The 24,635-nt window shown below is 41.2% G+C and overlaps 1 protein-coding gene across 1 annotated transcript in view; it reads left to right on the top strand.

The window, feature by feature from the left end:
* Positions 1-24,635, top strand: part of MAN2A1 (mannosidase alpha class 2A member 1) — a 162,051-nt gene that overhangs the window by 22,364 nt on the left and 115,052 nt on the right. Inside the window, exons 2-4 of the mRNA XM_072788203.1 lie at positions 2,371-2,628; positions 5,088-5,232; positions 19,277-19,448. Coding sequence (XP_072644304.1) covers positions 2,371-2,628; positions 5,088-5,232; positions 19,277-19,448 — 575 coding nt within the window. The remainder of the gene's footprint in view (positions 1-2,370; positions 2,629-5,087; positions 5,233-19,276; positions 19,449-24,635) is intronic.

Genomic DNA, 24,635 nt, shown 5'->3' with positions numbered 1-24,635 from the left:
TAGGAAAGTACCCCCACATCAGTCAGAGAGCGGCATCCCTGGCGCCCTAGTCCGTGCTGCTTGGGTGAGCCGTGGGTTACCCTGGGACTGGCCTGGCCTGGCCTCCGCTGAGAACCACTTGAGGAGCATCGCCACGCCCTCCCTGTCCTGAGCTGTGCAGTCTCCCCTTGCTACTCGCCAGGGGCCCCGGGGCTTGTCCTACAGCCTGGGCTTTGCGCCAAAACCTTGCACTTCCCGGGGCGCCCCGGGGGCTCAGCGGTTGAGCATCGGCCTTGGGCCCAGGTTGTCACCCCGGGTCCCGGGATCGAGTCCCACATCGGGCTTCCTGCAGGGAGCCTGCTTCTCCCTCTGCCTGTGTCTCTGATGAATAAGTAAAATCATAAAAAAAAAAAAAATCCAAACTTGCACTTGCTGCTCCTGTGTTATAACATGCTGATAAACGGGTTCAGAGTTCGACCCAGAGGTGACAGTTGGCTTAAAGGACTAGGGTTTCGCCAGGCAGGGCTCTTCTTTCTGCCCCGCATGCCTCTCGGGAGGCCCGGGACTGCGTCTTTCGGTCCGTGGAGGCCTTCCTCGTGTCCTCGTCTCTGGTTATCCGTCCCTGGTGTCCTCTGTGCTTCCAGCCCCCTCCTCCCCACAAAGATAATGTGCGGCTGACTTCCAATTTTGGATATTTCTTTTCTCATTCCAAAATATCTTCTCCGGTCCCTTCAGACTTTGGTCATTTTCACACGGTTTGCCACAGTGGCCCCCTCCGTAGACACCAGCCTCCGACTCGCTGTCCCCTGTTGCTCCGCCTCCTAACCTGAAGGTGGAATCCTTTTTCCTCCTGGCTTCCCCGTTATAAAGTCAACAGCTGTCCTTGACAGATTAAAGAGGAACATACATACCCATGGCCAGTTTTAGCATCTTGATTATGGTCCTCCATACGTTTGTTTTGTCGAAAAGGATGGTATCAAATTACTGTTTTTTTTATGCATGCTTTTTTTTTTTTTTTAAGATTTAATTTATTTATTCATGAGAGAGAGAGAGAGGCAGAGACACAGGCAGAGGGAGAAGCAGGCTCCATGCAGGGAGTCCGACGTGGGACTCGATCCCGGGTCTCCAGGATCACACCCTGGGCTGAAGGTGGTGCCAAACCACTGAGGCACCGGGGCCGCCCTATGCATGCTTTTTTTTTTTTTTTTTTTTATGCATGCTTTTTAAACTCTTTTTTTCCACTGTGTCTCCTGAAAGTACCTTCCCGTCTATTTTGATTTTTAAAGAATTCGTATTTCTCAATTTCCAGCGACTGAAAACATTTCCATGATCTAGATGTACCGTTTGACCAGTTCTTTACTTTTGGACATTCAGGTGTTTTCTCCTTTCCCTTCCTCTTTGTTCACAGTTTTCCTTGTCCCTCCTCCTTTCCTGTTGTTTGCTGGTGTTAGGACTCTTGTTCTGGGTCCTATGCATCTAGTTGCTGTAGTAAACCCTGGTGTGGACGCGCTGGGTGGACGGTTGCGAGTTCCGGCGTCACTTTCTGTGTTCTGCACCACGGATCCGTATTTTGGGCATATGTATCTTCCCAGCATGTCATCCGTTATGCCTGGTACGGTGGGTGTTCACTAAAGAATTATTACTGCGTTCCAGAAACATAAGGGCGTGACAAATGTTTAAGTATCTACTGTGTACTTACATACTTGAGGCCCTAGATGTAAGAGTGAACAGGACAAAGGTTGTCCTCGCTCTCATAAGCTAAAATATCCTCCTCTACAGCAAGGTTTATGTTATAAAGCCGACAAGCTCTTAATGTAAGGATCAGTTTAAAAAACCATAAAGGCACAGCACAGTAGGAGCAGTCCATACACATGGCTAATTGATAGTTGACTAATAATTTTCCTGTAAATGGTATTTCTGATTTAGGATTGCCCACTAGGGTCATTGATTATGATGGAATGATATATATATATATTTTTTTTCAGATTCATGTTTTTTTGACTCTTTTGAGTAACTAGAATCAGTTATACTTAAATTTAAAATTTCATACCTGAAACATGTACTTACTTATAATAGAGAGCTCAAAGATCTTGTAGGACGGGGTTTGGGGCACCAGGAAATATATCCCCAAATATTTTGGGTCTGTCCGTTGCACATTTTAAAATATGATTAAACAAAGATTGCAGCCATGGAGATTTTCTGCTGTAAATTGATATTTCAACACTGCCAGCTGTTTATGCTTTTTGTGATCCCACTTAGAAAAGTGGAAAGTGAAGGGTGAGTGGCTGCCCTCTTGGGCAGGCACATAATTTAAAAAAAAAAAAAAATGTGTGTGCCTCAGCAGAGCTATATCAGAGTTTCATATAGCTGCCTTTTTCTTTTTTATTGTAGGGCCAGCTCTCCATGTTGCAAGAAAAAATAGACCATTTGGAGCGTTTGCTAGCTGAGAATAATGAGATCATCTCAAATATTAGAGACTCGGTCATCAATTTGAGTGAGTCTGTGGAGGATGGTCCAAAGAGTTCACAAGGCAATTTCAGCCAAGGTGCTGGCTCACCACTTCTGCCATCAAAACAATTGTCCCTTGCAGTGGACCCTGAAGACTGTTCGTTCGCTTTACAAAGTGGAAGTAGGAATTCAGATGTGCAGGTAACGTATGCATTCGTTCGTGATCGTTGGGCCTTTCATTCTGTTTTGATCTGTTACCCGTTTTAACTTTAGTTGCTTCAACAATCCGGGTTCCAGATTCTGTCTTTGTAAAGTGACTTGATGAGTCACGTGATCATTAAAGTTCTTTGTCGTGTAGTGATAAAATTCTGTAATTCTATGTTCCTCACCTCCCCCCTTTTTAAAATCATTTTATGCTTTGTGACTATGGCCTTTTTGTATGCTTTTTAGGTCTTATTTTGTCTGGTTGGTGAAGACCTTTAGAGGTTTAAATTTGGCTATCTTCTGAAGAGTATAAGAAAAGCCCTGTTCTTACTCTGTCTCTTTAGACACTTTAGGTTTCACACAGTGTAGGGCTAGATTCCTTTTGCTGAAAGGGAAGGGAAATATTCTAGAATTATGCTGTTCAGCATGAAAGTCACTGTCCACATGTGGCTACTGAGCACTGAAAGGTGGCTAGTTTGAACTGAGGTGTGCTCTAAGTGTTAAAGGCTTGCTATGAAAACAAATGTGAATACTTTGTTTCTGTATTGAAGTATATATATGTGTATATGTATGTATACTGTGTATATTTGTATATGGAGATGATATTAGGAATATGCAGGGTTAAATAAAAGATGTCATTAAACTTAATTTCACTTATTTCATTTTCCTAGAAAATTTAAAATGACAGATTTGGCTTGCAGTCTCCTTTCCTTGGATAGCACTTTTTTTTTTTTTAAAGACTATTTATTTATTCATAGAGATGCAGAGAGAGAGAGAGAAAGAGGCAGAGACACAGGCAGAGGGAGAAGCAGGCTCCATGCAGAGAGCCGGACTTGGGACTCGATCCAGGGTCTCCAGATCACGCCCTGAGCTGCAGGCGGCGCTAAACCGCTGCGCCACCGGGACTGCCCTGGATAGCGCTTTTTTAGTGGATTGTAAGCTAGGGGAAGAAAGGGCTCGTGCTTTTCCTAAATTTAGGGTGTGTCAGATTTGCTGTGTTGTGCAGAGTAGCAGAGGGCTCCTTAGACCCGAGGCTACAACATGGTGACAAGAACGTAAAGGGCAAATGCTTCACCCTTGGGCAAAACCGAGTTGGCTCTGGCCTTGCTTCAGCGTAGACGTTTCCGCTAACTTGTGGGCACGGCCACGCTCGGGGCCGAGGCTCGCTTAGAGGCCGGCGGCAGCTGGAGACCTTAGAGGCCGGGCCCGGCTCACGCGCTCAGGCTTCCGTGCTCTGAACGCGCATCCGTTTCTGAGTCTTGGCTCTGTGTAGGTTTTAAAGAAGTACCTTTTAAAGGAGGACGGGAAAACGTTTTTGGAGGAGGGTGTTCTCTGGGCTGCAGAGAAGCAACCGTGTTGCTGAACAACCACGGGAGGCAGGCAGAGCGAGGCAGGGAGTACAGGAGAGCTACCGGGCCGGAGAAGGATCCAGAAGGAGCAACAGACTGCTGACACATCCTCCCTTTTGGCTGCCTCCCAAAAATTTATTGACTCGTCCTTGGGAGCGTTTCATTTTATTTATTAAAGTCATAAATTCGAAGTGAGAGATAATGTTGTTGCCTTAAAAGACTTTGTATTCACTTTTTACATAATTTGCTTGATATCTTTAAATTTTTTTGTAACCCGCTTATATATTCGGATATAATTTTTACGTAATTTAAATTTTACCCAATGTTCTTTGTCACATTCAGTATCACAGAATATGAAAACTACAAGTTTTTAGGTTTGGTGCTTTTTTTTTTTTGTTGTTGTTGTTGTTTTTGGCAATATTTTTTCCTTTGCGTCCAAATAGATTATTACCTATTATACTATTCCAGTATAGTCATACTGGAAATTTAGACAACATGTGAACATTTAAAAATTTCCATTTTATGTGAGTATGCCTCATTGACTCCGTTGTAGTTTTATTTTTAGAATGAAAAAGGTAAACATAATGTATATGCTAAAGGAAGGAATAGCTGTAGATGCATTTCCCTTCAGAAAGAGTTTTTAAAATACGTGTGATTAATTGTAAAATAAAGACTACTGATGTTAAAAAAAATTATCACTGTTGTATGAAAAAATACTTGGTCATAATCACATTTCATCAAAAAATTTTTCTTTGTTATTTCGTTCCTACCAATTTCTACTAGGTTATATCAGAAGTGTAAAGCAAGGCAAGAAGGAATTGAATGAAATTATTTTTCATTAGAAGCAGATGGGGGAGGGGATTATTGATCACGACGGTTAAGTAACACAGTAGCATTTTAAGAATTTGAACGGTAATTAAATGTTTTCTGTCTTAAACTATTCAATTAATGTCTACAGATATAATTTTATCTATTAAGATACATACACAATAGGAGAATGAGTAGCTTCGAGCAAATATTTCCCAACATTAAGCTCAAATTAAAAATGGTAATAACACGGTTAAACTTACTCTTTTTTCTCCTTTATTTTGTCCTTTATATTTCTAGATGTTGGATGTTTACAGTCTAATTCCTTTCGACAATCCAGATGGTGGAGTTTGGAAACAAGGATTTGACATTAGCTATTTATTTAATGAATGGGACGCTAAGCCCCTTCAAGTCTTTGTGGTGCCTCATTCCCATAATGACCCAGGTAAAATTTGCACTTCAAAAAAAACTACAGGTTATTAAGCCCCTGTAGGCACTGAGTATTTTAATGAGAATCCGGTAGAGCAGATTTCTCAGATTTTTGAGACCTCCTTCGCTGACTTGTCACAGTAATATGTTCCTTTTATATGTCATTGTATCTTGAGTTTTAATTTTATCAATTTAGGTGGCACTCATGGGCGGTACTTGTGCCGTTTAAAATAGTAATAAACACAAGAAGGTCTTAGTTTGGGGCTGAAGAGTGACCCTGACTTAAGGTGCTGACTGTTCACTGTAGTTACTTCTGGTAAAAAATACTATGTGGGAGAATTATTTTGTGTTCATAAACTCTTGACTAAAAAATGCAAAATTCTCGTGGGAACATTTGAATCTTTAAAACAGAGAAGCGCTGTAAAGAGGTTAAAGAGTCTTGGTCAGGCTGCTCGGAGTTTGGAGTCCCAACCCTGTCAGTGTGAGATGACTTCAGGCAAGTTACTGAAGGTGGAAGTAAGTGTTTTTCCAGGTAGGAAGAGTCAGGATAGTGTCTCCTTCATAGCGTGACACATAAAGGTGTGATGCATGGCCCCAGAGTAACTGCTATCATTATCATTATTGTTATTATCTCATATGACAACTTTTGTTATTTATTGGGGCTCGGGAATTTTTTCCCCAAGGTAAGGGAAAATTGCTAAAATTCCAATGGGAAATATTTATAGATTTGTTAGTGTGAGTTCATTGGGACAGAGTAAATACTTCTTGAATCCTGCCACAGGAGTTTTAGGACCATGTACTTCCAAAGACTTCTTTTGAGGACATATTTACACTTCTCTTTGTTTTTCTCAATTTCTCCATTTCGTCATTACTATCCGAGAGCTCACTATTCATCTAGTACTTTGAAGGTTTTTTTTTCTTTACTCCCTATATTCATGAATCTCTGACTTATATTCTTTCTTGCTGGTTTATTGGCATGTGTTCCTTTCTTTCTGTTTCTAAGACAGTAGGTCTTGTTACTTTATGTTTGGACTTGTGATTTGGTGAAGTCGTGTGTGTGTATATGAGTGTGCACACGTGTGTGCTGCTTTTGGGTGTGAGAGGTACTTGGACACAGCTTGGATGCTAAAATGTTTGAATTTCCATAGTATTTCAATAGTTAGTACACACAGAGATATGAAATATATGAAATCAGTGTTATTCTGGAAATTTATGATGAGCAGTTGTCACACCAGCTTCTGACTTGGTTTCTGCGTCTTCATCTTTTCCTACAAACACCTGTCTTATTAACTTTACCTCTTAAATGTTTTGCATCATCTTCCTCCTTAATCTTAGCCTGTCCCTTCAAATCTAAACTCCGGGGGTGCCTGGGTGGCTCAGTCGGTTAAGCGTCTGCCTTCCACTCAGGTCATGATTTTAGGGTCCTCGGATCCAGCCCCACGGTGGCGTTGGAGTCCCTGCTCAGCGGGGAGCCTGTTTCTCCCTCTGCCTCTGCCCCCTGGCTCGTGTGCTCTCTCTCTCTCTCTGACTCTGTCTCCCTCTCAAATTAAATAAAATCTTAAAAATGAAAACAAAAGGACTCTGATGGCTGGGCATCATGGAAGGGCTGCAGGGCTCTGGGAGCAGGCGGAATGAGGCAGGCGTCCTGGCTCTGCTGTATCCTGGCCCCCTAGTCTTTTGGGCACATCTGTGTGTCCGTAAAATGTAGATCGTATGGGTGGAGTAGCATCTTAAAGCAGGAGTTAGTTATCAAGTAAATACAAAAGGTGATGAAAACCATATCTAATTACAATTCCTTTTGCCATTTCTGTACTTGTAGCTGGATTAAGAAGCACGTTTGCATTTAGGGTCTGTGTCCTGGAAAGCACGTCGGTTTACCTGTAGACTGACGGGGAGGTGAGGTGCTCACGCTTCACACATGGGATCCGAGCTTGCCTGTGGGACTGCAGGTGACTTTCTGTAAATCTCATGGACTCTGAAATACTCCCTTATATAGGAAATAGCGGCAGAGCCCTGTGGTGTATAAACTGTCCTCCCTGCTCTTTGCCGACCATCTGCAACTGAACAAGTTCACTTCTCGTCCTGTATTTGGGGGTGAGATGTGATTCAAAGACATCAGATTCCGTATAGGTTTGTAAATGCACCTTGCAGTGTGCCTTGCAAGTCCTCGTGTGACCCCATTTCTCCTCCCTTTTAGAATTTTTAAAGACTTCACTATCTTTTCCCCTTTCTGCCATCCTCAACTTCCACCCGTCTCATTTCTTGTAATTCTCTAACACGCGCACTTACCTGTAATAATAAAGTGTGTAGTTCACCGGCCAGTGTGGCAGGTGTTTTGTAAACATCTTGGAAGTTTAGTGCCACTCTTGGGTGTCGCCAGCGCGTCACGTTTACGGGAGCAGTGAGTGGCACCACAGTAATTCTGTTAGTTTACCTGCCCCTCCCACCGGAGTAGAGTCGACGGATAGAGAACAAGTGCCTCCTGTCCCAGCCTGTGCTCGTTGCCCAGCCTGACACTTGGCATCTAATAATCGCTAAATACAGGTGAGGTCTTCTCCACCTGTCCCCGTGCCCCCCTGCAGCTTCCTGAACTCTGCGCACCGGCCCACGCTTACACGTAGGCAGAGATGTAAAGGTCTACGGCACTTTTGCTTCGTCTCCTTGCTCGAGGGTAAGCTCAGTGAGGGCTCAGACTTTGTCTCAGAACCAACAGGTTGCTAATGCCCAGAATAGTGAGCAGCACATGGTACTGCATTCAATCTAGCTATTCAGTAGATAAGCTACTGAACCAGGCAATGTGACTCTGCAGACTCAGATGAAACATTCGACCCTGACATAGGCTTTTCTCTAGTTTCCCTCCCCATCTCTTCCTTCATCTTACTCCTGTTCTCTGAAAAAAACATTTTTTTTTTAAAGATTTTTATTTATTTATTCATGATAGACAGAGAGAGGCAGAGACACAGGCAGAGGGAAAAGCAAGCTCCATGTTGGGAGCCCGACGCGGGACTCGATCCCGGGACTCCAGGATTGCGCCCTGGGCCAAAGGCAGACGCTAAATCTCTGAGCCACCCAGGGATCCTCCCTGAATAAATATTTCTTTAAAAGATTTTATTTATTGGAGACAGAGAGAGAGATAGTGACAGAGATAGCAAGAGAGAGCACCGAGAGGAGAGGGAGAAGCAGACTCCCTGCTGAGCAGGGAGCCCGATGCGGGATGTGGGACTCGATCCCAGGACCCTGGGATCATGAGTGGAGCAGAAGGCAGATGCTCAACCACTGAGCCACTCATTCCTTGAAAAAAACCCTTAAAAGGTGCCTTGTAATTTTAAATGCAAGCAACAGATGATATTAAGCTCTTCAGGGGCAGGGATTGCCTGCCTGTGCCTTTTAGATTTTGTGTGTTTGCCTTAGGGGTTCCCGCTGCTGTTAGCCTTGTTCTGCGGGGAGACAGCCCTAATACCTGGTCCTGATTGCAATAGATGGATCTGTCTGTTGGTGTCTTAGCAACCACCCTCCAACCTTTTTGTCTTAGTAAAGGATGTTAATGACCCTTACCCTCCGGCCCTCCTCCACTTGAGGAAAAAAATAATGGTCAGACGCAGACCTTTTAAAACCAAAGCCATTTTTGATAATCCAGCAAAATGCTAGAGGACCAAATCCTCTGACTTTTCTTAATACTTTTCACCGCTCCTCAACAAAAGTGGAGTTTAGGTAAACTAAATTATCCTGTGAAAAGCTGAATCGTTCGGATCATGAAGAACCACACTCTCAGTGGAGAAAAAGAGAGAAGTGCGTGCAAACATTCCAAGTCAAAATGTGACTCCGTAATGGGAAATCTTTGTATAATACTCCTAAATGATGTGCGGTTAGGCGATTTACTTTCTAAATGAGGTTTATAGAGATTTGTTTGCATTTTCTGCAGCAACAATTTAAAACAAATTTCAGCTCCATGATTTGTCTCATCGGTGGAGTTTTGTCTGCTGGGGATAGGGGTATTTGAAAAAAATAGGTTCCTATAGTGGGTCCCCTAACTTTAAGAGTTATGTTGCTGAGTTTTTATATATGTGGGTGTTTTTCTTTTTTGATCGGGTTCTGATATCTCACAAGACAGATAAATTTCAATTTATGTTTGTGTTTTAATTCCTAATTATGTCTTCCAGTACATGAGGACGCGTAACAGTTGTCATACAATATTTTATGTGGTTTACACGAGTTAAAACAAAATTGGAAAGGAATTGTTAAGTAAATGCTGATAACTTTGTACTGTTACGCTTTTGAAAAGTTTGAATCATAGACCATGAAATTAAATGTTAGTTGATTGATACATGTTCATGTTATATTTAATAAGCTGATTAAAACACAATTACAGCACCTTTGTATCTACAATCTTAATTCTTTGCTTCCCACGTACTTAAACTGCTGAAATATTTAGTTAATTTTCCTTCAAAGAAACCACAGTGTGTAGAGAGCAGATAAGGTATACTAAATGGAAAGTTGGACAGCATATTGTTAGTTCAGCAATTTGTAAAATGAACATTAGAAAATAATCCCCCATGTGGTATGACTCCAAATAAGACAAATAAGAGAGAGACCTAGGCACAAGAGCCACAGTGGAAAATCATTGTATTTTGTGCATTTGCAGTTCTTTTTTTTTTTTTTTTTTGTAGTTCTTTTCCAGAGTATTTATTCACATGAGTAGGATATTTCTTTTTTTTTTTTTTTTAGGGGAAGAATTTTGTATTTAGCATTATATTTTAATTTGTAATGAGTTTATATGCCTTTCTTCTTTTTTTAATTTATTTTTATTTTTTTTTCTGAATCCTTAATCTTTTTTTAAAAGATTTGAGAGCGAGAGAGAAGTGTGAACAAGGGAGAGAGAGAGAGAATCCAAGCAGACTCCCTGCTGAGTGCAGAGCCCGAACGACCCTGAGATCATGACCTGAGCCCAAATCAAGAGTCACACTGAACTGTCTGAGCCACCCAGGCACCCATGTGTGCCCTTATTCTTAAAGAGTGGAAGAAAAAAAAAAAAAAACCCAAAACGTGAAGAAATGACAGTGACATGTTATTTGAAAGGTTTCTTCTGCTGGTCGTTGTTCAGCACAGTCAGAGGAGGGTTTTGGTCGGCCGGGTCGGGTAATGGTCAGGGGGGTGCAAGCCGGGGAGGCTTGGACTCCAGCTGCCAGAGGAGCCTGCTGAGTGGCAGGAGATGGGATGCAGAGGGGAGGTTTGTTTGCGGGCACAGTTCCGGGAGGACTTTGTTCTGTTTAGTGATCCAGGGATACAGTGAGTTCTTTGGTTTTGGCCACCATGATGGGAAATTTGAGTTTCTGGAGCCGAGAGAAAATGAGGAAGAAGGGAGTCGGGGACTAGTAGTCGTTGCCCATCTTGTATCGGGGGAGTGTCGAGTGTGTGTGGCTTCGTGTAATCCATTCTGCACCCCACAAAACTGGCAAATCAGACCCCTCTTACCAGGTGAGGACAGGGAGGCTAAGGTAGGGATACTCATTTCTTCAAGATCTATCAGTGATAAATTGGCACAAGGTGGCGAATTAAAGCTCAGATTTGCCTCGTTCATTCTAAGGTCTCTGTTCTTTCTATTTACCGTGCTGCTTTGAGATATTTAATTTAGTTCAGAGGATTTTCTTCTTTATGGGCATTAACTACTTCGGCGCATTTATCTGAACTGTGAGTTATTAATAAAATTGCCACATTTTTAAAAAGATTTTATTATTTTAGAGAGAGCAGGGGGAGAGAGAGAGAGAACCCCCAAGCAGACTCCCCGCTGAGCATGGTTTCCGCATATGCAGCTTGATCTCATGACCCTGAGATCATGACCTGAGCCAAAACCCAAGAGTCAGATGCTGAACCCATTGAGCCACCAGGCACCCCTTGGGTTGCCAGATTTAACTTAAAAAAAAAAAAAGGAAAGCTTACATTTCCAGTAAATGAAATTTTTTTTTTTTTTTTTTTTTTTTTTTTTTTTAGTATATATGTGTTCTGAATAACTTAATGGGACATGCTTACGGTTAAGCATTTATTCATTACTTATCTGAAATTCAAATTTAACTTGGCACCCTGTATTTTTTCTGGCAAACTTAATTACGAAAAGGATGGCATTAAGAGTTAAATGTTTACACGGCTCTTTAGAATTATCTTTTTCAGAGATCTCTAGAATTGGTATTTTGAGGTTCCTTTTCAGAAGGAAAAGTCTGATTATTGCAGCTCTGACTGGGCTGCATTCCTTAGGAGCCCATATATCAAGTGACCGCTGGAGACGTAGGGGATCTTCAGACCTGTCTCTGTTCTCCTATTTTGATTACTTCTGCGTTTCAAATCTGAGTGCTTCAGGGCTCACCAGTGTGCCAGTTATGCAAATACTTATTAGTGCTTATGGGAATTTACTAGGTTTCAGGCACTATTCTATACCTGTATCAACTCCATTACTGCTCTCAGCAACTGTACGACAAAAAGTCCTGTTATTACCCTCATTTCACAGATGAGAAAACCGAGGCAGAAGAGAGCCCAAGTCCTATGTTTGCGGCAGGGCTGGGCTTGAATCCAAGCTGTCCAGCTCTGGAATCAGGGCTTGTGACCCTTAATTAATACTGTCTCTTGAAAGTGATTCTTCGAAAACCACAGGCAGAGCTTCTATTGGAAGAAGGTCTTTTTAAGTGTTTCCGGGTCAGGCATCATCTACTTTAATATTATTAATCATGTAAAACATTTAATTAACTATCTTGCAAAAGTAGACCCCTCACCGCACCATTTCCCATCCTTTCTTTCCTCCTGGCCTGTGCTCATTGAAACGGATGTCCCCGTCCTTAAATACTACGTTAGTACACGAGCTAGTGAGTGGTTCTCCTCATTGCTACATATTTTACAATTAGCAAGTCATGTAGAAGCAGTATTTCCCAGCTTTTAAATGGTTTCTTTGAGAAACTTTGATAATTTGCCCAGCATTTGCCGGATGGTAAGGCTAAACAGCCTCCTATCCTAAGAGTCACTCCTTGAAAGGAAGTCACTTTTTCCTTTTACTTCTGACCGTGTCTCTCATACGATGGACCCTTTCCATTTTCATTTCAAATCACTAGACTCTGTTTGGGCCTGAAGGGTCCTACTCCGTGTGAACTGACGCTCCTGGGTAGTATTCTTAACAAGGCAGGGAAGTAACTGTAGCCCAGATTTAGAAATTATTGTGGCGGTTGATCTCACAATCGCAGGTGTCAGATATCGAGGTACACAGGTCTTTTAAAGGGCATTTAGAAAAGCAGCATAGTAAGGGGTCACAATTGGACATTATCCGTATACAGCTGCAGGATGAACAAAACCCCAGCTGTCCTGACAGTCGTGCTGATGGCTCCCGTGGTGTGGGATAGAATTTCCAGTGACAGCATCTTACATGGGTTCAAAAAGTGCTGTATCTCAAACAACTTAGTGGAAGTGAAGCTGATATGCTTTGAACACTATTAGATGATACTGAATCACCTGGAAAAAAGGTGAGGTTATTCCGGAAACCTGAGTTCAGAAGCATTTATAGGATTCAGCAGGTTTTATAGGTTTCCAAAGTCTCGCAGATCTTTGGGAAACCCCAACCCCATCTTTGACTTTCTCTCTGCCCTCTCTCTTGGAAGCTTTCATCAGTTAGCATATTCTCTTCATTTTGCCTCCTTGGGCCTCAGAAACTTTTTTTTTTTCAGGGGCCTCCTTTCCTGTTTGTTTTCTACTTTATCATCTTCATCTCTCCTTTACACTCGCAGCGCCCCCATATTTGAAAGCACAGATCAGGAGACCTTAACTTCCTTCCTCCTAAATTTTCAGTAAGAATCAAGAATGGTTCAGAAGATTTTCAGTGATCTGACCCCCACTTCTATTCTTATTTCTCTCCGTACTCCTCCCATGTACCTGCCTCGCAAGCCTCACCGGCTGCCTTTCACTCTCCCTGAAATGGACACAGACCTTCATGGCTTAGTGTCTTTTCCATATATTCTTCCTTCTATTTGGGAACTACCACCTTTTTCTTCCATCCAGATGATGACTATTCTGAGAATCTCTCTCCTGTTCTCCTGGTGGGAATCTTTATTCCCACAGCGTATCGTTCATATTTTTCACCATAGAATCCTTTAAATTTATTAGCTTTATTGCTTTGCCTTATTAGAGGCTTGGTTTGTGTTTGAAGAAATACACTGGAACAGGACGTTGATTAAGACTCTTTCACAGTTTATGGAAGGGGGAACATGCTTAACTTAAAATAGAAATGTTGAAATTAAAGTTAATTTGAGTTACGATAATACCAATTAAGATGGTACGTGATACTTTAAGTGTAAGACTGGGTATTGTAGTCAACTATGGAAGGATTTGACAACTGATGGAAGAAACCTGTTGGCCATTTGTTGGCAGACAATAACTTAATTACTAAAATAAAGAAGCTTTCTTATTTTATGAATCCTGTTTGTATTTATTTTTATTTATTTTTTTTAAAGATTTATTTATTTATTTATGATAGAGAGAGAGAGAGAGGGGCAGAGACACAGGAGGAGGGAGAAGCAGGCTCCATGCCGGGAGCCCAACACGGGACTCGATCCCGGGTCTCCAGGATCATGCCCTGGGCCAAAGGCAGGCACTAAACCGCTGAGCCACCCAGGGATCCCCTGTATTTATTTTTAAATTTGAGGATATTATGTCAAAACCGAAGTAACCTAAAGCTTAAGTTGTAGTTTTTATTTTTATTTATTTTATTTTTTTTAAAGATTTTATTTATCTATTCATGATAGACACAGAGAGAGAGTGGGGTGGGGCAGAGACACAGGAGGAGGGAGAAGCAGGCTCCATGCAGGGAGCCCGACGCGGGACTCAATCCCAGGTCTCCAGGATCGCCCCCTGGGCCAAAGGCAGGTGCTAAACCACTGAGCCACCCAGGGATCCCCTTAAGTTGTAGTTTTTAAATGTTTATTATCTGGCTGTAGTTATTTTTGATTCAAAATTTGTTATGTTTTCTTAATGGTACCTAGTTAACTGAGTAGAATAAATGTAGTCCCTCAAAAATCATTATTGTAGCACTTAAAATCACAACAGTGTAGCAGTGGTTTGAGGGGCATGCCTTGTTTGGGATATGTGTTTAAGTCATGTTAGGGCTGACAGAGCCATTTAATTTATTTTTAGTTTTTATTTTTTTGGAGATTTTATTTATTTATTCATGAGAAACACACAGAGAGAGAGGCAGAGACACAGGCAGAAGGAGAAGCAGGCTCCATGCAGGGAGCCCGATGCGGGACTCGATCCCGGATCCCCAGGATCACGCCCCGGGCCCAAGGAAGATGCCAAACCGCTGAGCCACCCAGGGATCCCCGACAGAGCCATTTTAAATAGAAAATAGAACCTTCAAAGAAACTGGTCAAAGATTATTAGGTTAGCATCAGAACAGTGAATGCATTAGAACTGATTAAGTGTGCAGTGTCTTTTCTTTTTGGTTTCGTTTCTAGTTGAATAAGTGTGTATCTATTCTTCATATATCTCCCCCCCCCCCCCCCCGGCCTTTTGGGCCATACATTTCACTCTTCTATCACATACTTAACTGAATTCTTGATGGTATAGGCTTCATACCAGGTGCTGGATTCATGAGAATTGACTGCTTTGAAGTTCAGGTTGTAGGAATTGGGGCAGAAATACCTGGAGACTCTCAGACCCTTGATTTAAACATTTAAAAGTTAAAAATCGAACTGATACATTGCTAAATAAAATAGGTCTTTCCCTCGTGCCTTGAGAAATAAGCACAGCTATCAGGAAGGCCATGTGTGGGCTGAGACTGACCAGGCTCCAGTTCCCCACTGGAATGTGCTGGTGTGTGTGTGTGGGAAGAGCCAGCCTGGGGCAGCCCAGCCCCCTTCCCCAGAAACGGCTCTGTCCTAAACCAGGAGGGGCTTTGCATACAGACACCCCAACATTCTTCTCACACCCCTGCAAACTGCAACCCCCCTGTGGGCCGACTGCTCCATTGAGAGACCCATAAAGGGCCCCTGGCCGGCTCTAGACCCTGGCTTGGCGCTGTTGGAACACAAGAGTTTTGGACCCTGGGACTCAGAAGGGCAGGGCAGGGCAGGCTCTGGGTGGGCAGGGTCTTTGCTTTGTGCATTTCTTGTATGGAAGTAATTGGTCAGAGGAAGACTGGGAAGATTGCTTGAGTGTGCAGGGCTCAGGATGGGACCCCCTTGCCCAGGTCCTTAACTGGGGCTCTGTGTGCCCTTGAACCAAGTAAAACTAGGTGCTCCTTGAGAGGATCAGACCTCCACAAAGTCTTTAGATGTTGAAACTAGACCAAGAGTCAAATTTTTAAAAAAATGGTGTTTTGTCAGTGAACAGTTATGAGGTTCACATACATTAAAAATAAGCAGGAGAGTTTTCGACTTCACCGTGCTTTATATTTTAGAACTTAACATTTTTTTTTTGCAACGAAAGCGATAGCAGATTTGGAGTTACGCCCGCCCTCTAGAACTTCTGATTACGAATTCTTGGTTTGAGGTATTTCCCCCACTTATTTAAAAACGGTGAAACGCAGATTTAAAATGCTGTCTTACGGGTTAGAGTGTTGTGAGGGGGGAAATAAGAGTAAGTGGGAAGGTATTCTGTGCACTATGCTAGCCCTGGTTCAATTTCCAAGTGTATTCAAGGGATAGAAAAAGGCTGTGAATTCACCGTGTAAGTAAATCAGTTTGCAACTCAATGTCCTAAGATGATTAAATCCAGAGGTAGGGATATAATTTTATGTCGCAAAAATTCATCCCATACAACTCTTCATAAAATACTATCTTTCCGATTGGTCTCATGTTAATATACAATTGTAGTTTGACAGTAATTGAGGAAAAGAAAGAGCCATTTCGGTGTAAAAGGGACTACTTGATTACTCTATTGTATAAGAGCAATAAAAGCTAATTTACTGTTATATTACTCAATATTGAAAACTGCAAGAGGCTATCTTTTAGTTCATTCTTCATTAATTGTGCTATATAGTAATGATATTAGTATCTATTATAGATGAGTTTTATGGAAGGCTTTTAGGTTGACATCTCTGAGCACGTATTTTGGCTCACGTAAATATCTTGGACATATTTTCTGCATGATTGTTGAAGGCAAAGTGGATTCATCAGTCACTGCGACTTCTTTATGAAAACTCCTGTGATAAACTATTCTTTGAAAGAGTCTTAGCCAATAACAAATTACAACTGATGAAAACAAGTAGTTGTACTTGAAAAAAAAGAAGAAAAAAAGAACCTTTTTCCTTAGTCATCTTCATAAGAGGATTTCTTCAAAATTTGCTTTCTATGCTAGACTACTAGAGTCTATTATTAAATTAATTTTGGAGTCATTCCATGGTTCATAGTTCTTTTCTCTTACTGAGTTAACAGCCAACTAATGAGGGACTTAGTGTTGACCTTTGTTAAAATTTAGGTAAATGTTACATGTGATGTCTTGAAGACAAGTAATTGTCACGGAGCCATTTCAAGAATGTGGTCCTTGCTGCACGTATATGACAATAACGTGGTACAGAAGTGGGTGCTACTTATATCTATTTGATTTTTAGCTTAGTCTTGCAATATGGAGGAAGATATATATTCAATTAGATATTATGATGGTACTTGGTAAAATAAATTCTCCCCCCATTGCAATCTTTATTTTTCAGATAGAAACAATGCCATTTTTTTTCTAGGGCTCTATTAGTTTGCTAGGGCTGCTATACCCAAGTGCTACAGACAAGATGGCTTAAGCAGCAGAAATTTATTTCCGTACGTTTCTGGATACTGGAAGTCCAAAATCAAGGTGTCAGCTGTGGTGGTTTCTCCTGAAGGCCTCTCCTCTTGGCGTGCACAGAGCCATTTTCCCCCTCTGTCTTCACGTGGTTTCCCTCTGTGTGTGTCTGTGTCCTAATTGCTGCTCCTTGTAAGGACATGCTGGGTGAGGGCCCATCCTCATGACCTTGGTAGACCTTGATCACCTCTTGAAAGACCCTGACTCCAGATAGAGTCACATTCTGAAGTACCGAGGTTTAGGATTTCAACAGGGGAATTTTGAGGGAACACGGTTGGGCCCGTAACAGGGGCATAGAATGAATTCTTTGCAAACCAAAATTTTGGGTTACCAACGCTTTTGAGATGTAGAACAGTTTATTTAAATGTTTTTAATAAATGTGTACTTTTCAAAATTTACATGTTAGAAATATCTTTTATTTTCTCTTTTACCTGCTTTGTAGAGATGGGGAAGGGGTAATTAAAGACTGATGAAGATGATAATGATAATAATAGCAACTAATATTTATCAAGTGCTATGTTCTAGCCTGTGCTCAGATCTGAGTGCTTGAGCTAGATATATATATTTTTATATATATAGATCTGAGTGCTTTATATATATATATATATATATATATATATATATATATATATATATATATCTTTTTTGTTTGTTTGTTTTTTTGTCTTGGATGCTGTCATGGTCAGCAGTGGGTTAGAACATTCCCATTTAGGGATAGGTTAGATTTCTTTGCTTGTCCCTGGGAATCCTGATGTGGATCTTAGCTTCGTGCTCTGGGGCAGGAGACCAGGTTTGTACCTTTGCCAGGCGAGATGGGATTCTTTCCAAACTATTTTGTGAGGTATCTTTGAATTTTCTGTAGGTACAGGCTTTTTATTTAAACATGGAAAAGTTGAATTATCCACATAGCATTCTGAAAAGTACCTTAAAAATGCCCCAGATCAAGAAAGTCCTGTAAATAATATTTTACACTGCATTCGTGTTTGGCTTCTAGCTTCGTACCAGTCACTTTGTACATGCTTACTCAATATCTGTAGAATGAATGGATTTTAGTTAAAGTAAAAGGGTGAAATACAGCCAGAGCGGCAGTGCCCTTTTTCAGAAGCTCATATTTATGTTGTTAGAATAGTTGTATCGTCTTCTCTGTCCTAGACAATTTTTTTTTCCAGCCAGTATGGTGTACTTGCAATATTAATTTAGTTATAGACAAAAGAACTAATCAGTTGATCCTTTAATGTTTCAGCCTTCCTGAAGGTTTGGGGTTTGGAAAAAATAGAGCATTAGTTTAGCCTGGATATATAGAATCTCCTATTTCTATAGGATTTCCTAGATAAGAGGTTGTTCTCTGGAGGGTCCACTTGGCCGGTAGATAGATAACTGGGTATGTTCCTACCTCGGCCACTTATCATGTTGCTTTAATGTTCTGACGGATAGGGCTATGCTTGGACCTATGGGTCTTGTTAAAAATGTCCCTTTATACTCATACTGCAAATATCTTTAAATAAAGATATTCGAAAGAAGTAGGAAAAGTCAGAGAACTAAGTCCTCAATATCTACAATTTTCTTTTGAAAAAAGACTTGACACACATGTATACACTTGTGTTGTTTGATTAGCGTCAGTTTGTGCTTCCAAAAAATGGAATAATTTACAGCCGTTGGAAACTAATGCCTGTTCTTGGCTGAATTCTACTTCTCTGTATTCATAATAGTGCTGTTAATTACCTTATTGCTTTGCTGTTGGCTTTTAGATATAGTTTATACTTGTGATTTTCTCTTTCTTAATTTAACTTACTAAAATGGGTAGGGAATTTCAGATGTGGTATGAAAGGATACAGTTTTGATTCCACATTATGCAAATAGTACTGCCAACTTGTTAACACTGCTCAGATTTTTAGAATCAAAGCAAATTCCTTAAATAACAGATAAATGATAAACAACTGAAAGAGATACTATCATTATTAAGCATAAATAAATATATTTTGTCCTCAGGTCATTTTTCTCTTTTTTTTTCTTATTTCTCTCTGAATTTGTGCAGTTTTCAGAGTATTTTTTTTTGTCATTTCAGAATTGGGGACTTTCTCAATTTCATGTCCATTGAAATGGAGTATCACGACTTGAAACATTTCTGAAATTTTAAAATATGTCTTCATATGAATGTAAACCTCTAAGGGTATCCAAAGGTGACGCAATGGAATGTGACTAAGTTGAAATCAGATGTATGAATCAGACCTTTGTTGTGTATTTATGTCTTGATTTAGGTTGGTTGAAGACTTTTGATGACTACTTTAGAGAGATGACTCAGTATATTTTTAATAACATGGTCATCAAGCTGAAAGAAGACTCACGGAGAAAATTTATCTGGTCTGAGATTTCTTACCTTTCAAAGTGGTGGGATTCTATAGATAAGCCGAAGAAGGATGCTGTTAAAAGGTTTGTTGTAAAACTGTTTTTTTTTTTTTCAATTTGGTAATATTAATAATTATACATTGAAACAAGTATTGAATTTCTAGAGGGTAAAAATTCTTAGTCTTGTATCTGAAACTGAAAACATTTCTTCACATCCTTTTTTTCCTTGATTCTGGTTCATCTCTGAAAAAGTGACTTGAACCTTTTCTATTGAAATCCTTATGTTTCAACTTTGTCCCAGAAATTGAATTACTAGGTCAAAGGGGCTTAATATTTTAAACGTTTTTTTGAAGCATATAATCAAAGTGACCCCTGGAAAGATTGTTTCAGAGTGTTCTTCTATCTTCCATATAGGATTGTACCAATGTCTCTGCCTAGTTGGCCACCCACGTAATTTTTTTTCCAAAACTTTGACCAATTTGGTGGTTGAAATATTTAATTAGAATTTTTGATTACTGTTAATGTTGCATATTTTCTCATATATACAGGCAAAGTTTTTTGTGAATTGCTCGATGGTGTACTTTTTCTTACCAGCCTGTAAGTTCATATATACATATGTCGACCCTTATTTTCTCTCAAGTTATTTTCTTAATTCTTAGTGTTTGGTATACAGACTTCAACATTCTTTTAGGTAATCAGATACATTAATCTGTTTTCTTGATGCTTTACTGTCATATTTTCAAAGGTCTTTCCCAATCTAGAGATCAGATGAAAAGTCCTTTTTTCCCCCCAGTTTATTTTTTTATCATTCAGTTTTTAAAATCCTGAAACTTATCTTTATAATGTGGTATGATGGGAGGTTCTGTTCCCTGTGTCTCCCTCCCCTCTGCTCCTGGCAGCGTAAGGATTATCTTAGCATGAATTGCTTTCTTTTATTTTTTTAATATCACATATATAGCACTCACTGTTTTAGTGCCTGTTCTGAGCACTTCACAAATGATAACTGATAATCCTCGCAACAGTCCTGTGAAGTAGGTACAATGACTGTCCTCATTTTATAGATAAAGACACTGGTTGTCCAGGGTCACCCAGCTGGGATGTGCCTCGCTGGTGTGCCATCCGCCGCAGCCTCTCCAGCCCCACATGCTGTGCTCTGTGGCTTCCCTAAGATTTAAATTGCCCCCCCCCTTTTTTTTTCCCTACTGACTTGAAGTGCCGTCTTTATTGTATTTAAATATGCATTGATTTCTGGGTTTTCTGACCTCTTTCATGGACATTTCTGCTTGTCTATAATCGCTGTGGCTTTAAGATACGTTTCATTAGCTGACAGTTTAAATCTCCCCTTGTCTTTCTTTACTGAAAAAAATCTTTTAATGAGTGACCACTTAATTTTCCCAAAGAGTTTTAGAATTAATCTGTTAAATTCTTCCTACCGCATCAAAAAAAGGAAAAAAAAAAAAAAAAAAGAAAAGGATTTTGATGGAAGTTGTCACAAACATTTAAAGATAATTTAGAATTGGCTTTCCATCATTATCCATCAGACCTTTGTTTTTCTTGACAGGGCACAGCATTCAAAAACTTTGCCAAAAAAAAAAAAAAAAACTTTGCTAGTGACACACACATGAGATGGGAACCTAATAAAGATGCAGGTAGAGTTTTACATATGTTAGATGGTTAAGAAATACATAGATGCTACAATAAAAGACCTGAAGTTTGCATGTAGACGTGGGTGTCAGGAGTGGTAGAAAGTGGGTTATCCAAATCTGATAGGAAGTTGTTGAGCTCACATGGAGGATGGTGAACAGAGGCAGTGAACTGAGGTGGGTAGTAAACCTTGGAGGGCGTGTGTGTGTGTGTCCCTGGGTGGCTGGGTTCGGAGAGGCACAGCTTTCTGCCTTCTTCACTTATTCTTTCTCAAGGGCAAAATTTCACTTAAGCAGTACAAAATTTGCTCCCTAATATAATCAATCCCTTTGGAACAAATTCCTGTTTTTGAAACAAGCATTTATAGCGGAAGTTGACTATACCTTTTTTTTTTTTTTTTTTTTTTTTTTTTGCCACTTTCTCCCCGTTACCTTCCTTTTATTTTTAGGGATTTTATTATTTTTAAAAATCAGTCCTTCGGAGTTAATGCCTGATCTTTGCTGCGATTAGCTCATTCGTTCGGTCGTTCTGTGGCTCCCTGGCTCCTGAGCATCCACAATGGGTCAAGGGCTACGAGGTTTGGGCACTCCTGGGCTGAGTATTTCTTTTTTCTTTTCTTTTCTTTTCTTTTCTTTTCTTTTCTTTTCTTTTCTTTTCTTTTCTTTTCTTTTCTTTTCTTTTCTTTTCTTTTCTTCTCTTCTCTTCTCTTCTCTTTTCTTCTCTTTTCTCTTTTCTCTTTTCTTCTCTTTTCTCTTTTCTTTTCTTTTCTTTTCTTTTTTCTTTTTTCTTTTTTCTTTTCTTTTCTCCTTTCCTTTCCTTTCCTTTCCTTTCCTTTCCTTTCCTTTCCTTTCCTTTCCTTTCCTTTCCTTTCCTTTCCTTTCCTTCTTTTCTTCTCCTCCTCCTCCCCCTCCCCTCCCCTTCCCTTCCCTTCCCTTCCCTTCCCTTTCCTTTCCTTTCTCTCTTTTCTTTCTTTTTTTTCTTTTCTTTCCTTTTTCTTTTTCTTTTTCTTTTTTTCTTTTTCTTTTTCTTTTTCTTTTTCTTTTTCTTTTTCTTTTTCTTTCTTTTTCTTTTTCTTTTCTTTTTCTTTTTCATGAGAGGCACAGAGAGAGAGAGAGAGGCAGAGGGAGAAGCAGGCTCCATGCAGGGAGCCCGATGCGGGACTCGATCCCGGGACTCCAGGATCAGGCCCCGGGCTGAAGGTGGCGTCACCCGGGCTGCTCACCTGTTTTATTTTAAAAAGAGTCAATTTAGAGCAGTAGTTCACAGGGCTGGCCGCTGGAACCAGGGTACCCGATTTCCTCTACTGGCAACTCCCATCTACCTTGTGAACAAATTTACCTAGCCTCTCTGTGCCTCGTTTTCTTCATTTGTCAGGAGGGGATAATATTGGAACCTGTTTGACTGGGTTTTTATGAGGGTTGAATAAATGCAAATAAATGCTTAGCTCAGTGCCTGGCATACTTTTAAATCCTTAATAAATATTAAACGCTCTTGCTATTTTAACTTTCATTTGTCACTTTGAGTATTTCTCTTGGACACTCTGTAGATTTTAGTTTCAAAGGGATCCTGGGAGTCTTCGTCTTTTAATAGTAAAATGTAACTCTAAAATTTATGCTTTCTTAAAGTTTTTTAATGTATTGCTTCAGTGAGCATAGCCTTCCCCCTCCCCCACCACCTCCCCTCTCAGATGTTTTTAGGAATTTTCAAATTTTATCCATAAAATTCTAAATTTTGACAAGGTATCTAGGTATGTGTATAACTTACTGTTAAATTTTCCACCTGTCAACTCAAACGGATCTTTAGCTTAATGTTTTCAGCTCTTATGACTTGCTGTTTTTATTTCCTTTGTTTGGGGATTAAATTTTCTGTTTTTTTTTTTTTTTTTTAATTTTCTGGTTATTGAGTCTCTCTTTTGCACATGCACTTTTGGTTTCTTTGTTAAATTCACTATGTTTGGTAGATTTTTTCTTAAGGGTTCTTCCCTTCCATCCTACCCTGCACTCAGATTTAGTTCTCTGGGAAATGAAACATGTTCTTTTCTGGCTTTGAATGCTTGGTTTTGACTTGTTGTTTGGGGTTTTTTTAACCCCTCAATTCCGCATTCTTTATGATGTACCCCTCAAGTCCAGGTACTTCTTTTTATTCACCCATGAACAATAGCATATGTACACCTGGGATTTGTCCCAAAACAGAGTGTAACTAGTCTTAATTCCTTCCTGTTCTGACTGGATGCTTGGTTTCCTCGTTGTGGGCCTTAATCCTGACTGGCCAGCCTCCATGCCACCTGATTTCCTCTTGGGAAGTGGCCTCCCACACGTCGTACCCCTGTCCTCCTGCCTCAGGTCAGATAGGCCAGCTGTGAGCTGAGCTCCGCTAATCAATACATCCTTTCCAGTGTCCTGAGTCTTTAGAGAGTGAAGTGCGGGTGGATGGGGAGGGCAGGCGGCGGGTCCCCCCGCAGAGCCCGGTGCGTTCACGGTTCTCTTCCTTTTCCGTGACTCGGGCCCTGTGATCCCTGTGGCGTGACCTCTCCTCTGGACGTAGGCCTGGGTGCTGCGCGGGGAGTCTCCCAGGGCACTGCCCCTCCAGAGTCAGCGGGGGCTGTTCGCCAACAGTGAGGCTGCCGCTCGAGAGCTGGGTTCGCAGGGCAGGGATGGCGCGAGCACCGGAGCACGGGGCCCCCGGCCGGAGGACGGTCCCAGGGAGGAGAGGGAACGGCCCAGGGGAGGGAGGACCTGGGGCTCTGGGAAGACGGGGAGGCTAGTGAAGCATTTGCTGTCTGCTGGGCGAGGCTCTCTGGTGACCTGGCCGCCAGGTGAGAGCTCTGGCCTGCCTGAAGGTCTGCACCACCAAGTGGAGGGGAGGCCAGCCGCCTGCAGAGGAGCCTGGCCTTGCCGCTGTGATTCCTCCCCGCTACGCGGGAGGGAGCTGCCCCTGCAGCAGCAAGGCCCTGGGCCCAGAAGCTTCTCTGCAGGATGGGGCTCTCCCTCCGGTGGAACACAGAGACCATGATCAGGGTCCATCCAGGATTCGGCTTTGCCTCCGCCCTGACACTCCCAGTTAGAGCCTGTTGCCCGGATCGCAGAGTCCTCTTCCTTGTGACTTGGGGCTCCCCGTTGCCCTTCTTGCAGGGCAGTGGCAGGTCCCTATGGGAGTCCTTTGAGTTTCATCTGCACAGTATCCGTGGGAGATGCCGTGGGAGATGCCGTCGGTTTTACGGCACAAGGACAATCCCCTTCTTGCTCTAGGTTGGTGCGTGTTTCTCTCTCTCCTATTCTGTTGGCCATTTTACGTGGATCGTGCTGTGTGAAATCGATTGCCAATTTTTGACCGTTTTTGATGTACAGAAATGCCAATTTCATCGGATTCCACTTAATATCAAGGATAGAGAATGGTAAGGTGTTGGGAGTGGGAATGCAAATTAGAATCTAACGCTCAATTCATGGCCTTAAATTTCTTTTGACAGACACTGTTTTGGCATTGGGACATATTCTGGAATCCAGGCCTCATCTTGATGATATCATTTTGTTTGAAGAGAATACGGTTTCTCTTTCTGCTTTAAAAAAAAATTTTTTTTTTTTTTAAATTTATTTGAGAGAGAGAGAGCATGAGTGGTCGGAGAGGTCA

The sequence above is a fragment of the Canis lupus genome, chromosome 2 (genome assembly GCF_048164855.1).
Source record: "Canis lupus baileyi chromosome 2, mCanLup2.hap1, whole genome shotgun sequence".
Lineage (NCBI taxonomy): Eukaryota > Metazoa > Chordata > Mammalia > Carnivora > Canidae > Canis > Canis lupus.
The sequence above is the reverse complement of the archived record's forward strand: the minus strand, read 5'-3'. Positions and strand labels throughout refer to the sequence as shown.